The sequence below is a fragment of the Pongo abelii genome, chromosome 16 (assembly GCF_028885655.2).
Source record: "Pongo abelii isolate AG06213 chromosome 16, NHGRI_mPonAbe1-v2.0_pri, whole genome shotgun sequence".
Classification (NCBI taxonomy): Eukaryota; Metazoa; Chordata; class Mammalia; order Primates; family Hominidae; genus Pongo; species Pongo abelii.
The window spans coordinates 46,618,324-46,632,047 of NC_072001.2; the positions used below are offsets into that span (position 1 = coordinate 46,618,324).

Genomic DNA, 13,724 nt, shown 5'->3' on the forward strand with positions numbered 1-13,724 from the left:
ATTAGCCCACATAGGAGCAGGCAGAAAGACTGAGAGGTGGACTCCAAGAGATTTCTCAGACTCTAAGAGGTATGGACAAGTAACATGAAGCATATTATCAAGGAACAGAACCCAGAGGCAAAACAGGGGCCAGGCCTTGTAGACAGGAACCTGTTTGGCAGCAAGAAAGCAAGAAGTAGAGGGTTGGGGGACAGAGAGCATAGTCTGAGGAGCAAGAATTGCCCAGGGCAGCAAATCTGAGTCTGGTAGGGTGGACTCTTACCAGGTTTTGTAGTGCCCTCTCTGCCAGGGCTGCCTGGTGGAGTGGGGTCAGTGCCAGCAGCTGCTCTGGAGCTCTGTGCACCAGCTCCACCACCAACATAATGGATTCATTGGATAGTCTGTCCATCAACTGGATTCTATTATAGCAATGTGACAACAATAGCATTCAGGTGGAACTGGGCCAAGTTGAGAAGGGACCACAGAACCCCACAGTCACCAGCTAAGATGTGACCCCAGACCGAACTTAGTGAAGCTCGACAGGAACTGATAGTAAACAGCTCCAGGGCCAATTCCCACCATCAAGCTTGAATGGGGGAGAAAAAGGGAGCAACATATTTCTAGTCTTCCTAAAAAAAAATAACAAACAATCCTACCTGATCTGATGGACTCAAAAGCTCCAAATATTAAGTACCATTCACACTTCCCCATTTTATAGATTAAAAAACTGAGGTTCACAGAGATCAAATGTTGAGGTCTCTCACTCCCAATTCCCGTTTTTTTCTACAGGACCACCCTTCCTCTGCTTGTGAAGAGGTCCCTTCTTGTTTGTATGTGCTATAAAATTTACAAAGTTCTTTCAGGTGTTATTTCATTTGATCCTACAACAAGACCTGGCCTCACTCCATCACTCAGGCCGGAGCACAGTGGTGCTGTGATCTCAGCTCACTGCAACCTGCACCTCCCAGGTTCAAGCAATTCTCGTGCCTCAGTCTCCTGAATAGCTGGAATTACGCGCCACCACGCCCAGCCAACTTTTGTATTTTTAGTAGAGATGGTGTTTTGCCATGTTGGCCAGTCTGGTCTTGAACCCCTGACCTCCGTGATCCACCCACTTTGGCCTCCCAAAATGCTGGGATTATAGGTGTGAGCCACTGCACCCAGACAAAATAGGTGTTTCTCTTATCCTTCTTTCACAAATGAGGAACTCAAGTTTTTGATGCATGGTCTAGGATCTTTCACCTCATCTGTAACCTTGGGATTCTAAATTATCTCACAGAACCCACATATTTAAACAGATCTGAATGACATTAAAAAAAGTAAAAACTGGCCGGATGCAGTGGCTCATGCCTGTAATCCCAGCACTTTGGGAGGCCGAGGCAAGCAGATCACGAGGTCAGAAATTCCAGACCAGCCTAAGCAACATGGTGAAACCCTGTCTCTACTAAAAATGCAAAAATTAGCCAGGCGTGGTGGCACGCGCCTGTAATCCCAGCTACTCAGGAGGCTGAGGCAGGAGAATTGCTTGAACCCCGGAGGTGGAGGTTGCAGTGAGCCAAGATGGCACCATTGCACTCCAGCCTGGGTGACAGAGCGAGACTCTGTCTCAAAAATATAAATAAATAAATAAATCCCTTTTGCCCAGAAATCAGAGGTGATAACCTGTACCCTACCTAGGATTACCAGTTCTGGAACTGGGCTAAGTCATACAAGAGCTGAAATCTGTGGAAAGGCCTATAAAAATGTAAGAATGTTGCGAAGCCGAGGTGGGCAGATCACTTGAAGCCAGGAGTTCAAGACCAGCCTGGCCAACATGGTGAAAGCTCGTCCCTACAAAAAATACAAAAATTAGTCTGGCGTGGTGGTGCACATCTACAGTCCCAGCTACTCAGGAGACTGAGGCAGGAGAATTGCTTGAACCTGGAAGATGGAGGTTGCAGTGAGCCGAGATGACGTCACTGCACTCCAGCCTTGGTGACACAGCGAAACTCTGTCTCAAAAAAGAAAAAGAAAAAAGTAAGAACGAAGTCAACTGCTTTTACTCCACTTCAGCTCCATATTCCCCAGGAAGACTGTAACACCAGCATTTTCCTATTCTGACTTACAGTACAGATGGCAATGGGGTGGTGGTAGGGGTAAAATGAGAAAAGCAGCATATGAGTAAGATACTAATAAATTTCTCTACGGGTAAGGGAGGAGCCTTGGGTTCCTATAGCCTTTTCTTCCCACAACCTGTATATGAACGTGCTCTACAACATTCCTGCCATGGGGCCATCTGGCTTAGGCTCGAACAGCTCCAAGGACCAGGAACTCACTACCTTAGTTTTTCTTATACTATGTAAAAATCTGATCTCCGTTAACTACTCTTAGTCTTGCCTAATGGGGCCACTCATAAATATGACAGTCTAATTTCTACTTGATAGCCCCTCAGGTATTTGAAGGCATTTATCACATTTTTCATGTATTTTTCTCTCGATCTACTCCTCTGAACACACCAAGAACACAGTGCCCTGAGCAAACTACAATCCTCTGGGGCAGAATTGGAGCATTGCCTCCCTCACTTCAGACACTCTATCTCAATCTCAATTAATGTGGACTAGGTTATTGTAAGATTACTTGGCAGGCTTCAATACAGTGTTGCCACCCTCAGCTGCCCCATGCTGGAGCATATTCTGGGAACCAGTCAATACATAGAGCAACTTTGAATAAAATCCTCTGCTTTGGGCTATAAGTGATGTCAGGGAACTACCAGACAGAAAAACCGCTTCCTCTAGGGCATTCCCTAAGGGCAGATCTTCACCCCAGATTGAGCTTTCTGAGGAGCCAATATCTCTAGCTGCAGTACTTACGGTAAGTCCAGGAGTAGCTTGCTATCCAGCCCATTCAGTTCTGGCCCTAGAGTTGTCCATTCTGGTTCTGGCATTGCCATCCTCCGCTGTAGCTCTGCCCAGATACAGGCCCTCTGTAGGGAAGCAGGGTGAGGCCAGAGCAGAACACAGGAGCTGGTTTCTACACCTAGGGTCCCAGCCTCCCTGCTCCCGCTAATGTCCAGGCACCCCCTCTCACCAGGCTCCCTCGAACTCTGGTGGGCAGTTGATAGATCATGTGCACCACTTCAAGGAAGTCTACCATGGAGTTGATCTGCTGCAGAAACTCACAGGACATGCCTCCTGCCAGGGTGCCCAGAGCCCTTTGGGTGTGTGCCTGGGGAGATGCTCATTCAACACATACAACAGCCTGTTTGCTCCTTGATATCAGTACTCTCAACACAAGTACAGATGTTCATTCATGGCAATTTACGGTTTGAGAAATGTCTTTACATAGATATTCTCATCAGCTCCCCATAACATCACTGCTGTTTATCAGAGAAGAAAATAAGGATTTATGGAGGTCAGATGACATTCCCAACATCATCCTACTAGAAATGTGGTAAACTGAAACTAGAGCCATGTCTTAGATTCTGAAGCCCTTGGGAGGCTGAGGTGGGTGGATCACCTGAGGTCAGGAGTTTGAGACCAGCCTGGCCAATATGGTGAAACCCCATCTCTACTAAAAATACAAAAATTAGCTGGGTATGGTGGCACACCCCTGTAATCCCAGCTACTCCAGAGGCTGAGACAGGAGAATCACTTGAACCTGGGAGGCAGAGGTTGCAGTGAGCCAAAATTGCGCCACTGCACTCCAGCCTGGGCAACAGAGCAAGACCCTGTCTCGAAAAAAAAAAAAAGATTCTGAAGCCCGTTGTTCTTTTACTGTGGGTGTAAGTAAAGTGATACCTTCTTATTCCTATTTATTCTTGCTTGGCCAGTGCCTCTGAAGTCACCCTGAAGTAAACTAATAGTAGCAAATGACTACTGGGACTTTACAATGGACTAAGCACTGTGTTAAATATCTTACATGACTTACCTCATTTAATCTTCACAATAACTACCTATGAGGCTGGTGCCATTGTAATTCTCATTTAAAGAAGGGAAAACTGACACACGGAGGTTAAATGACTTGCCCAAGAGGACAAGTAGATGACAGGACTGGAACCTGAATCCAGGTTTTCTGAGTCCTTTGGCTCTAGTCAGGATAGGCATGGCACTGTGGAAGGACAGGAGGGAAAAGGGAGGTGCTAGGAGAACGTCCACGAGGCAGGGACTATACATCATTCATCCCTATATCCCCTATTCCATATCACATGGTGCCTGGCACATAGTAAGCACTCAAAAAAATGTTGGTCGAATTCAGAGCACTGCTCAACTCAAGTTACTTACTGCAGATTCCTGAGGGTCAGGTTGGTGGGTACTTGCATCTTCTTCCAGAGAAACTGTGCCTACAAGAGAAAGAAAGACGAGCCACTTCCCAGAAGAGACACTGTCCAAGGATAACCCCTAGAGTGGAGAGGCAGGACTGCCTTGGACCCAGTCCTGCCTCTTCACTCTGTGGGACTCACCAGCCTCCCACTCTCCCAGATGCCCACTCTTCTCTCAGAGAGTGAGAAAGAAATGAAAGAAAAGGGAAGGAGAAAGAAAAAGAAAAGCAAGTCACATTATAAGGGATACTAGGGTGCTGGGTGCAGTGACTCAGGCCTGTAATCCCAGCACTTTGGGAGGCCAAGGCAGGAGGAATGCTTGAGGCCAGGAGTTCAAGACCAATCTGGACAGCATAGTACCTCAACATATTGTCTCCATATAGTGTCCACACTTTTGTATTGTCTGTCTCTACAAAAATTTTAAAAATTGGCCAGGCGTGGTGGCTCACACATGTAATCCCAGCACTTTGGGCGGCAGAGGCAGACAGATCACAAGGTCAGCAGTTCAAGACCAGCCTGGCCAATATGGTGAAACCCTATCTCTACTAAAAAAAAAAAAAAAAATTAGCCGGGCATGGTGGGGGGTGCCTGTAGTCCCAGCTACTCAGGAGGCTGAGGCAGGAGAATCGCTTGAACTCGGGAGATGGAGGTTGCAGTGAGCCAAGATTGTGCCACTGTACTCCAGCCTGGGCAACAGAGCAAGACTTCATCTCAAAAAACAAAAAAAAAAAATTTAAAAATTAGCCAGGCATGGTGGTGACCACCTGTAGTCCTAGCTATTCAGGAGGCTGAGGCAGAAAGATTGCCTGAACTCAGGAGTTTGAGGTTACAGCAAACTCTGATCATGCCACTGCACTCCAGCCTGGGCAACAGTGTGAGACTCTATCTCAGTCAATCAAATAAAGGATACTAGGGATAAGCTGGCCAAATAGGGCTGAGGGATAGGTAAAGAAGGTAGACTACATTGAGGGAGGAAGTTCTGAAATTAAGTGGGGAGGATTACCTGCTGCTCAGACCAGGGCAGCTCCCAGTAGCGTCTTCGATTTGCCAGAAGAGCCGAGGAATCCAGTTGTAACAGCTTTAATGGGAGCAGGGGAAGCAGGCAGTCTGGCCAGGTGGTGGGAATAGGCTGCTGGCGGCGATGGGTATAGCAGTGTAGTGATAGGTGAGAGAGTCTGGATTTAGCACTCAGAGAAAAGGAATCATGGGGGTGGAAAGGGACCAAAGCTAGGACAGAAGTGGAATGGCATTTGCCATTGTAGCAATAAACGCCTAAAAGCCTCACACTGCAGGCTGCTGTGGTCAAGTGTTGCTGCTAGTTAGGCACCAGGCAAACAAAGTCCCTTAGCTTCTCTCAGCCTTGGTCTTTTCATCTGAAAGCAGGGTGGGTGGCCTGGAAGATTTCTCAGGCCCTTCCAGCTTTGACATTAGTCTAGGACAATGTGAGTGGATCATGCTGTCCTGTATCTGGCACTGGGGAGGGCTGCTAATAGGCACAGAGCTAACCAGAACTCTCAGGGCCACTGCAGGGTAGTGTGGGAGTTAGGACCAGCCATATGAAACTGCCCAGAATGGGGAGAGGAGCTCAGTTGGGAGATCTCACACTTACCTGACCAGGGATACACACAGCTGGACCAGCACCTGTTGTATCCATATTTTTAACACCATCTTTAACCTGCATGAGAATTGGTTGTGTGTGTGTGTGTGTGTGTGTGTGTAAGTGGGGAGGTATGAAAGGCCTTCCCTGGCCTCAGGGAAGATGCCTTCCTCCCAACCAGAAAGAGCCGGTATCCCTGATTATCTCATCCTCCTTGCCACTCTCATACCCGAAAGGTCTGCAGCAGTGCTGCGGTCTGGCAGGCTGAGAGGCGTGACAGTTCAGGGGCCAGGCAGGAACAAGCCCCGACCAGGACTCGCCTAGGGATGGCCTGGAGTGTCTGGGGGCTGAGGCCTGGTAGCAGAAGGTGCAAGGAGCAGAGTTCCTCCAGGGATAGCTAAAAAGCAAGAGAGACAAGAGGCCTGAAGAAGAAGGGAAGGGTGGTGGGGAAGACAACAATCACAATGCAGCAAGGCAGTAAGTATGAGGGGAGCAGAGAGAGAGGAGGGGCAGATGCAGGAGCCAGGTTAAAAGAGGATAGAGACCTCTGGCGGGAGACTGAGAAGTTGCTGCTACTCACATCGTGCCTAGGAAGGAGGCTTCTAAGCAGTAGGACGGCCTGAGTTGGGATGGGACCGAAAACAACAGCTCTTAGGACCCAGCAGCCAGGTCCTAAGTGGGTTCCTAAGGCAAACCCTTCAAAACTTCCTGCTCCCTCTTAACCATCCCCAGTAACCATCCTCAGTGACTCAGGTCCCTTCTTGATCTGAGGAAAGGGAATGAAGGCGTCCTCCTGCAGACAGAGTTTACCTCTACTGTTCACCCAGGGAAAGGAGGGGCTGGTTTTAGCCCTAAATGGGATTCTCTTGACTGGGGCTCAAGCGGAGATGGAGGGTACATGCCAGGGAGTGAGACAGGTAAACCTGAGCAGGTGTAACACTAGTTCCCTGCAGGACAGGAAGCATGGCTCTAAGCTGGGGCTCTGACAGCTCCTGCAGGAAGTGGAGGCCCAGCTGAGGGAAGAGAGGGGCCCAGACCCGCAGCTCCCGGGGGCTCAGCACTACTCCTCCAGATGAGCACAACACACCCAGAAGTTCATATGCCACCTGTAACCAAAGAAGGTTTAGGACTGGAGAGAAAAGACAGATGAACCTTGAACTTCCTCTCTAATCCCACATCTGAATTTCCCAGGGCCTGGGCTAGGGTTTGGAACTAGGAATTGGGCTGGAGTAGATTAGGTTCAAAATGGCAAAGGGTATGTTTGGGGTGCCACAGACCAGATAGAGAAGGGCCAAGAAGAGGTGGTAACAGGTAAGAATGGCCATGGAGTAAGGAATGGAGGTTGCAAAAGTGGGATGGGAGGCTGGCACCACTGTGCTCAAGTTGACACAATGGGAAAGCCATCCACACAGACCCAGGGGAAGCCTAGAGTCTTGTAGGCTTGTGCTGAGGGGCTCACCCGTCCTTCTGGGCTGAGGGTCCCGTTGGCTGCACATTCCAGCAACTCCCGTTCTACCGGCTCCGTTGGATCACTCAGGCGCACTAGGCTCTGCAGCTCCTCAGGGCTCAGGAAACAGGCGAGGGGGCCAAGACTGAGGAGGGCATGAAGCTGACCTTTGTGTGGTCCCTGAGACTCACACTAAGGCAGGCCTGGCGGCAGACGGCATGGGTACATACACTGGGCACTCTGACCACTACACCACTACACAGGGGCACCATCTATAGACCACTCTCGTGGAACTCTATGCTGCCTGGGGCCACTGCCCACTCTCTTGCCCCTTCCTTCCTAGAACACCGACCCAGCATGACAGTTGTACCTTCCTCTCTCTACCTCTTCCACTCTTGCCTTGGTTACTGATCCCACAACAACTCACCTGCGTACCTGCTCCTCACCATCCTGGACACTCTGGTTTGCCAGGCTGCGCAGCACATGGCAGACATGCCCTGGCCCCGGACCTGCTGCTGGCCAGCTATCCTCCAGGGCCTGGATCTGAGATGGGGAAGGTTAGCTCGCACTGGGGTCACTGTAGGGTTCTTGCAGGGAGGGGCCACTGAGAGACATGCCGTTGACTCTCATCCCCACTAGCAGAAGATGGGCCAGTCAAGTAAAGAAGGTGATTCTCATACCCGGTGAGGGCTGAGCTGCAGAAAGTTCTCCAGAGGGAGGTGGGGAAGCAGGGGCAGCACTGCCCACAGCAGCTCCTGGGGTCAGGCAGGAACTTCCCCAAACAGTTCGGGGGCCAGCAGTCACTTTGCCAGAGCTTCCTTCTGTTCAGGCCTCATTCCTGGGCTGTAATCCCGGATGGCAGCCAGGCTGCGAGGAGTCATGGGTCTTAACACCTTGTCTTCTTCCAAAATGTTTTTCCCTGACCCTCTGTAGCCCTGCTGTCTAGATAGGAAGGAGACTCTCCCTGTTTTTTGGTTCTGTGTGTGTGTTTTTTTTTTTTTTTTTTTGAGACAGAGTGTTGCACCATCGCCCAGGCTGGAGTACAGTGGCGCAATCTTGGCTCACTGCAACCTCTGCCTCCCAGATTCAAGCTATCCTCCTGCCTTAGTCCCCAAGTAGTTGGGACTACAGGCACCCACCACCATGCCTGGCTAATTTTTGTATTTTAGTAGAGACGGGGTTCACCATATTGGCCAGGCTGTTCTCGAACTCCTGACCTTGTGATCCACCTGCCTCGGGCTCCCACAGTGCTGGGATTACAGGCGTGAGCCACCACGCCCGGCCTCTCCCTGGTTTTAATAGAGAGGAACTCTCTGATCCTTTTGTAGTTCATTAGCATGATGATTGGGTTTTCACACTTAGGTGTGAGATGTGCCTCTCTCAAACCTTGTTACGATGATGGCACATTACCTATCTGGCATGAAAGAAAAAAACAGAGAGGAGCTCCAGAAGGGGCTGCTCCAGGTGGATGGGGTTGGCCTGACCGTGACAGGAGCAGGAGGAGTAGGGCAAGAACCTTACACACTGTCGATGGCTATCAGGGATGGTGGGAAGCACATCAGGTAAGAGACAGCCAAGAAAGGGATGAGTGATGACAGGTCAATGAAGAGCTGGGAGGTGAGGTGTGGGTACCGCTGGAGCAGCAGGGCTGTCAGGCGACCCAGGGTCTGCTCCTCGGATGGTGGTACCTGTGGGGGCACATGAATGGATTCTGCCTCTGGAGATGCTCAGTATCCCTGCCATTTCCTCTCTGGAGTTCCTGCTCCCACTAAAGCAAGCCCTCTGAACACTAGGCTCCAAGTGCCCTCGCTCCCCTTTCTATATGCTCACCTGCAGCTTACCCTGCAGCATAAGTGTCAGGAAGCCCTGTGCAGCCTCCCTCTCTGCTGAAAGCACCAGCTGCTGGAGGTTTTCTGGGGGCATATGCAGGTACGCCTGCGAATAGGAGGTCATGGTGGGTATGGCCTCACCTCACGGGGCAGGGACCTCCAGCCATGGCTGTCACCAAGCCCACCTATGTGCCCTCCACCTGTTACCTGCACTAGAATCTACAGGGCCCAAATACTCTTCTCCCTCTGGAGCAGATCCCACAGCACAGGCTGGTGGGAAGAAAGACAATATGCCAACAGAGCTGTCTTCTCTGTCTCTTCTGCAGCTCCCCCAGGCATTCCAACTCCACTTGCTGGGATGCTTGTCCATCATCTCAAGTGTGATTCTTCAGATATTAAGCTCTTTTAGGTCCGGGATCATATCTCTAATTTCTCCTGTACCCTCTCCCATGCCAGGTCCATAGATGGCTCAATTAATACTTGTAGACCTGAACCAAATATTATGAGACTATCTAATTCCATTTTACTGGGCTCAGGGCTTGAAAAAGGTGGCCCCAACATGGAGTAAGGAATCTTTATATATCCTACAGGACCTAGCAAAGTGCCTTGCATATAATAGGCACTCAGTGAATTAATTATGGTGTTTAACATATTCTCACCCCTCCATTCTACAGACTAAAAACTGAAGCACAGAAAAACTAAATGAAATTGCTTGCCTAAGATCACACTAATTTGTGGCACAGTTGAACCCAGAACCAAAGTCTTCTGATTGGTAGTGTCCCTGAAGCTTTCTCATTCCTGCCTTATCTTCCTGTATTCTGCCAGCCTCCAATTCTCACTCTCTAGGGGAAAAATTAAGAGTCCTCTAACTTGATCCTTTTTCTTTCTGGTGCAGAAAGCGAGAGAGTCAAAGAGCCCAAAAGAATAACAAGGTAATATTTATTGCACGTTTGTGTATCATGCACTGTGCAAAGCCCACAGCATGTATTATCTCATATACCATTATCATCCCTAGTTTATAAATGAGACGAGAAAAATATTGCTCAGAGAAGTTAAATAACTCATTCAAGGCCGGTCACAGAACCAAGATATGAATCCAAGCCTGTCTGACTCTAGAGCTGTGTGCTTCAACTACTACCCCACACTACTGCCTCTGAGTATTCGAGGAATTCCCCTGGAGGGCCTTCTCACTGTTCTAGGAGCCTTCCCTCTGGCAGAGCACTCACACTAAAGCAGGCCAGCAGCTCCATCTTGCTTATACCAGAGCTGGGGTTGACAGTGGGTTCAAAGCCTGATGGGGTTGGCTGCTCCTCCTCTTGTTCCAGGTATTCCCCAATCGTGCGTAGCACACTGTGCCGGCCCTCTGGGCGAAAGGCATCCCAGAAGGAGCAGTTGTCTGGGAGACTGGAGAGCAGTAGGGCCCGACCCAGCATCCCCTGGGCCTCAGCGCCCCAGCCCCTGGACCCAAGAGGAAGGTCAGCAGATGGAGGAGATAGTGTAGGCGTGTGTGGTGAGCAAGCGCTGGGACAGAGGACCAACAGCGTGGCAACTGGGATAGCATGCCAAGGAGGAAGGGGCCAGGGGTCAGACAGAGTGGGGATGGTTCCAGTGGTGGCAGAGACGGCAGAAGGGGGCCCAGCAGCCCTTCTAGGAAGCAAGTGTCATTGCCCCCATGACTTATCCTGCATTGGCCTGCTAGCCAAGGCCAGAAGGGCACCAGGACCTCATACATGGTGTCATTGGCACAGACCATCACCAGGAAGCTGTTCCCATCTGGGCAGCGTTCCCCACAGAGTCCAATGTGGCACGGTGGGGAGGCAGTGACATCTGGGGTGGGACCCTGGCACACATGCTGGACCCAAGTCTGGTTGCTGGGGGGCACAGCCTGTAGACTTGCCTCCCCACACAGTCGCTCAGCCCACAGAGTCTCATTCTCCAAGAAGCAGCCCCAAAAGATGCCTGGGGTGACGGGAACAGGGGGCAGGCCTTCAGGGCAGCTGGTAGGGGGTGGGAGCAGGCCAGCACAGAGCCGCTTCACCAGGCGGCGGTTGGAGCCAGACAGGGCTGAAAAGGAGAGGTTACTGCAGATCGCATCCAAAAACTCATCAGGAAACTGGTCATGGCAGGCCTGTAGCCAGCCTTGGGCACCTGGTGCCCAGGACACTGCATACCACACAGCTGTCTGGCAGATGGCAGTGGTGCTGGGAGGGGGCTGTGGAGTGGCAGGCTTGGTGTGCTGGCAGAGCAAGTGGATGGAGAAGTTGGAAATGCTGTAGGGTGGTGCTGGGCCTGAGTGGTTCTCACAGAGGGCCTCCATAGTGATGGCTCGCCGTTGGCGTGGGCTGATGTGGGCTGAGGGCTGAGAAGCTCTGGGCAGAGGCACGCCCGTGCTCAGGCAGTGAAGGAGGGCAGGGGGTGGGGGTGGTGATCCAGACAGAAAGCCCAGCGCCTGGACATCCCAGGAAAGGTTGTGCCGGACGCCCCTGGGTGCAGAGGGAGGAGCAGGCAGGATCTGGTCAGTTCACATTTGACCCTGACCCAGAGCCCTCAAGGGGCATGGCAAGCATAGGCTTTTCTACAAGCAAGGTCCCTGAGAGTTTAGGCGTTACTGGTTGAAATGCTGCAACGGGGCAAAAAAGAGAGAGCTGCCCTGCCAAGGTCCAAAATCACCTATAGGAGAAGCCCCAGTTGGAATTCCTTCTGTCCACCTGGCCCCCTTCTGTCTCCTTTCTTCGTATGCTTTTAGATAGCTTAAACACAACCCTCAGCGGGCCTCATGTTAGGAAATCTGCTCAGCAACTCAATATGGCTAACTATCATCTGGCATTGTTGTACTGAAGTAGTAAGGGGGTAGAGGAATCCAGCTGTGTCCTTATTTTCCAAATCTCATCTTTACTAGCTAACATTATTAAGCACTATGTGCCAGCACTGTTTTAAGTCGTTTGCATACACAGTATCAACTCATTTAATAGGGTGCAACAACTCTGTGGTAACTAATATTATCATTCTCATTTTATAAATGGGGAAACTGAGGTATAGAAAGACTATGTAACCTGCTCAAGGTCATACGGCTAGGAAGAGGTGGAGCTGGGACACCAACCCAGACAGTCACACCCCAAAACCACTAAACTACACTCCTCCCATCAGTTTTCCTCTCTAGAGGCTGAGGTCTTCAGCTCTCCACCTCCAGATTTTCCAGGCCCAATCCCTCAGAACTGGTCTCCTATTACTTACCATAAGAGCAGCTGTTGAAGGTTACCTAGGAGGGAAAGAGTAAGGACGAAAACTACCCCAATTTCACTTTCCTTGCCCTGCCACATCCCAGTCCCAGCCCTGGCCACACTCACCTCCCCGGCACTGCCCATTGGCATCAGGCTCTGGCTGCCCCAGAATGGAAAAGACCTCATCCTGCAGGGAGTGAGTGACACGGCGCAGCCTCTCCTGAAAGGCAGCATAGAGGGGGGCCCCCACTGTGCGTAGCAGACCGCCCCAAAGAGCCTCCTCGGAGCCTAGCTCCCCTGTTGGGGTAAGCAAACCCAACAGACCCTGCAAAAAGTGAGGAGCTGCCTCCCTCCCATCGAGGCCTGTGGCATTGGTGGGGTCCACACTGGGCTGCACCTGCACCAGAGCTTGCCAGCGTGTGCCCTCTAACAACAGCAGCAGAGAAGGCAACCAGTCAGCAGCCAGGACACAGTCAGAGGGCCCATCACGGGTGCACGGGGGCCGAGTTGGGGTAGGGGGGCCCCCAGGAACTAAGGCGCCCAGCAGCACCTCCACAAGTCCACCCAGCACCCCTGCCTGGTGCACCAGGAAATCTCGGGGAGTCTGCTCCTGTCCCAGCAGTGCCAGCATATCCCCTAGCAGGCCTAGCATTGGCTCCCAGTCGGGGCTGCCTCTCAGTGTCACTAGAAAATCATGGAGCCGGAGAGCAGGCGGCTGGAGAGGTGGGGGCTCTCCTACTGGTCCTTCCCCCATTCTCCCAGGCTCAAAGGAAGAAGAAATGTTGGCCAGGAATGTAGAGAACCGTGAGCGGCTCAGGGAGCCCTGCGGAGCCTGGTCCAGAGTGGAGAGCAATGACTTCAGGAAGGAGAGACCAGGGTCCAGGGAATGAGGCCCAGTAGGGGCCACAGTCACTGTAAGGAAAGAAACCAAAGGTCACTGAAGGAGAGGAACACAGAACCCAAACTCAACCCTGCCCCTGAGCACAGTTCCCTACCTGGATCTAAAGATGAGATGAGGGGATAGTAAGCTGAACCCCTACAGTAAGTCTGGGCCTGCTTTTCTTAACCCTCATTTTTTCCTTTTGCACAAGTCTCTGCCTCTCTCCTTTGTCCTTCTATCTAACAGGTTCACCTCCACATTCTTAAAGTCTTTTTCCAGCCACCCTCCTCCTCATCCCCAGTTCTGCTCACTGTTCTTCTCACCTGCAAAGGACAGCGACAGCAGCAGCAGCAGCAGCAGCAGGGGCCAGAGGCTCAGAGCCATGTTTCCAGGTGAACACTGGTATCGGAGGTGAGTTCTGGTTATTCTCACCTGTGTGGGATAGCCAGGTGAGGGCAGGGCACTGCAGGAAGC

The 13,724-nt window shown here is 51.3% G+C and overlaps 1 protein-coding gene and 1 non-coding gene across 2 annotated transcripts in view; one reads left to right on the forward strand and one right to left on the reverse strand.

The window, feature by feature from the left end:
- Positions 1-13,724, reverse strand: part of LOC100434832 (stereocilin-like) — a 29,349-nt gene that overhangs the window by 5,057 nt on the left and 10,568 nt on the right. Inside the window, 20 exon segments of the mRNA XM_063716632.1 lie at positions 263-398; positions 2,829-2,941; positions 3,046-3,169; positions 4,239-4,297; positions 5,280-5,405; positions 5,886-5,951; positions 6,103-6,270; positions 6,454-6,492; positions 6,797-6,979; positions 7,333-7,465; positions 7,748-7,863; positions 8,001-8,187; positions 8,842-9,008; positions 9,151-9,255; positions 9,357-9,419; positions 10,376-10,602; positions 10,605-11,632; positions 12,384-12,408; positions 12,497-13,282; positions 13,574-13,682. Of these exon segments, the coding sequence (XP_063572702.1) occupies positions 263-398; positions 2,829-2,941; positions 3,046-3,169; positions 4,239-4,297; positions 5,280-5,405; positions 5,886-5,951; positions 6,103-6,270; positions 6,454-6,492; positions 6,797-6,979; positions 7,333-7,465; positions 7,748-7,863; positions 8,001-8,187; positions 8,842-9,008; positions 9,151-9,255; positions 9,357-9,419; positions 10,376-10,602; positions 10,605-11,632; positions 12,384-12,408; positions 12,497-13,282; positions 13,574-13,634 (3,912 nt within the window). The 5' untranslated portion in view covers positions 13,635-13,682.
- Positions 8,637-8,740, forward strand: LOC112129284 (small nucleolar RNA U13). The gene has a single exon (XR_002911691.1). It is a non-coding gene; the product is annotated as a small nucleolar RNA U13 (small nucleolar RNA).